The sequence below is a fragment of the Octopus bimaculoides genome, chromosome 23 (genome assembly GCF_001194135.2).
Source record: "Octopus bimaculoides isolate UCB-OBI-ISO-001 chromosome 23, ASM119413v2, whole genome shotgun sequence".
NCBI classification, from domain to species: Eukaryota; Metazoa; Mollusca; class Cephalopoda; order Octopoda; family Octopodidae; genus Octopus; species Octopus bimaculoides.
In genome coordinates, this window is record NC_069003.1 from 34879965 (window position 1) to 34881930 (window position 1966).

A 1966-nucleotide genomic window follows, 5' to 3' on the forward strand; every position below is an offset into this window, starting at 1 on the left:
GAGGAGGAGGAGGAGGAGAAGAATAATAAGAAGAAGAATAAGAAGAAGAAGAAGAAGAATAAGAAGAAGAAGAAGAAGAAGAAGAAGGAGGAGGAGGAGGAGGAGGAGAAAAAGGAAGATGTGAGGTGAAGTAGTAAAGAAAGATCTTTGGATGTTGAGTTCCATAATGGACTGAGATAAAATCAATATGATGCTGTGCTTGAGAATTGAAATGCAAAACAGTGGAACCAACTCACCATTGTTCTAACATTTGTTAATCATTTGTAGGAGAGATGGGATCAACCTTGAAGATAAGAATGGTTAGAGACGACTTTCTGCTATTATGACAAGTAACAAAAAAAAAAAAAGATTTTATATGATAATCTTCAATGTTCTGTACATTGACTAGACTGAGATTATGCACAAATATACTTTCACAAACCAAAGCTGATCAAAATAATTGTTTTGTCAGTTGATTAGTGAAATGATCCACAAGTACTACAAAACAAAAAAAAAAATATTAATTTAATATTAATTACCTTGACACATGTAATTGTATGCCAAGGTGCTTTGACAGAAAGTTTTCATAAATTTCTCTTCTTCTGCACTTCGGTCATCTATCTTGATTCTGATGGCTGTCATGCAATACCTGGGTCGACAAAAGAATTGGCAATTAATTTTAGAAAAGAAACTCTGACTAAACTAATGTACAAAGATACATCTGCTTCTGTTTGATCGTATATTTACCTGTGTTTGCATTACTAATCTGATCTAAGTGGCAGCAACTCTCACAGACTTAGTAATTCTACTGCCTTTTGTTACCATATTTCTCTTCAAGTAAAAAACTGATTCTATTTCAGTTAATTTTCAAAATAATGAAGGATTTTTCAAAATAACTTTCTCGTTATGAAGTTGTTGTTTGGAACGTAAAATAACTTGGAGTTTTGATGAGAAATTTTCATTTAGATCACCTTAAAACAAAATGTTTGTATTATATGAAAACGGCCGGTCCCAGGATGGTTAATATCAAAAGGCTTTTAAACCATTTGTTCTACGTATTTTGTAAATCCAGTTTAGAGAGTTCCCATAATAAAAAACAAAAACTTCTATTTCAAATTGAATTTATTTCCCAAGTTTTTCAGTCACAGCTGAGCACATTTCTCAACACCTTTATCTTATATTTCAAAGTCAGCAGAGAGCACAAGTTCTAGCAGATGGTATGGTCGAATGTATGGACTGTAGTATGGTCTTTTAGCAAACCCATAAAGCAAAGCCAAAATCTACTTCAATGAGACTTAACCGCTTTTGTTAACATATTTCTGTTAAGATGCTTTGTGTTTCTTTCAATTAATTTGAAATATAACAAAGAATTTAGTAAAATAACTTCGTTATCATTAAACTAGTGTTAGGAACATAAATTGTGGTGGGGGGATTTTAATTCAGAACTTTTGAAAAGAAGACATTTGTACTACAAAGCCAGAGGCAGTTTCAGGCGGTTTGGAACCAAAAGGGTTAAACAGAATGTGCAGGGAGCTGAGGGAAAGGTCAAAAGATCAATCACCAATCATCAATCACTCCTTGAATTTATATTGGGATTCAGAGAAGGAACATGAAGGGACTGGAATAATATTGGTCTCAAATTTTGGCACAAGGCCAGCAATTTCAGCAGAGGGAATAAGTCAGTTACATTAACCCCAGTATTCAACTGGTACTTATTTTACTGACCCTTAAAGACCAAAGAGTAAAGTCAGCCTTGACACAATTTGAACTCAGGATCTAAAGATTGATGAAATGCCCGTAAGCATCTGGCCAGGCATTCTAACAACTCAGAGAACCAGGAGGGTAATGCTATTATTTTATCAACAGCATATTTTCAAAAATATTACCTGTGGGTATCCTTCCAGGAGCCTTTCCAATAAGAGATCATGGCCAATGTAGTATATACTTTGATGATCTTGGAATTTTTTTTCAAAGTTTGAAAGGTGTC

The 1966-nt window shown here is 33.9% G+C and overlaps 1 protein-coding gene across 1 annotated transcript in view; it reads right to left on the reverse strand.

Annotated features, from left to right (window-relative positions):
* Nucleotides 1–1960, reverse strand: part of LOC106878306 (uncharacterized) — a 15471-nt gene extending 13511 nt beyond the window's left edge. The window contains exons 1-2 of the mRNA XM_014927490.2: nt 1866–1960; nt 519–628 (exon numbers count right to left, since the gene is read on the reverse strand). Coding sequence (XP_014782976.1) covers nt 519–628; nt 1866–1906 — 151 coding nt within the window. The 5' untranslated portion in view covers nt 1907–1960. The remainder of the gene's footprint in view (nt 1–518; nt 629–1865) is intronic.
* Between the last annotated feature and the right edge of the window lie 6 nt (nt 1961–1966).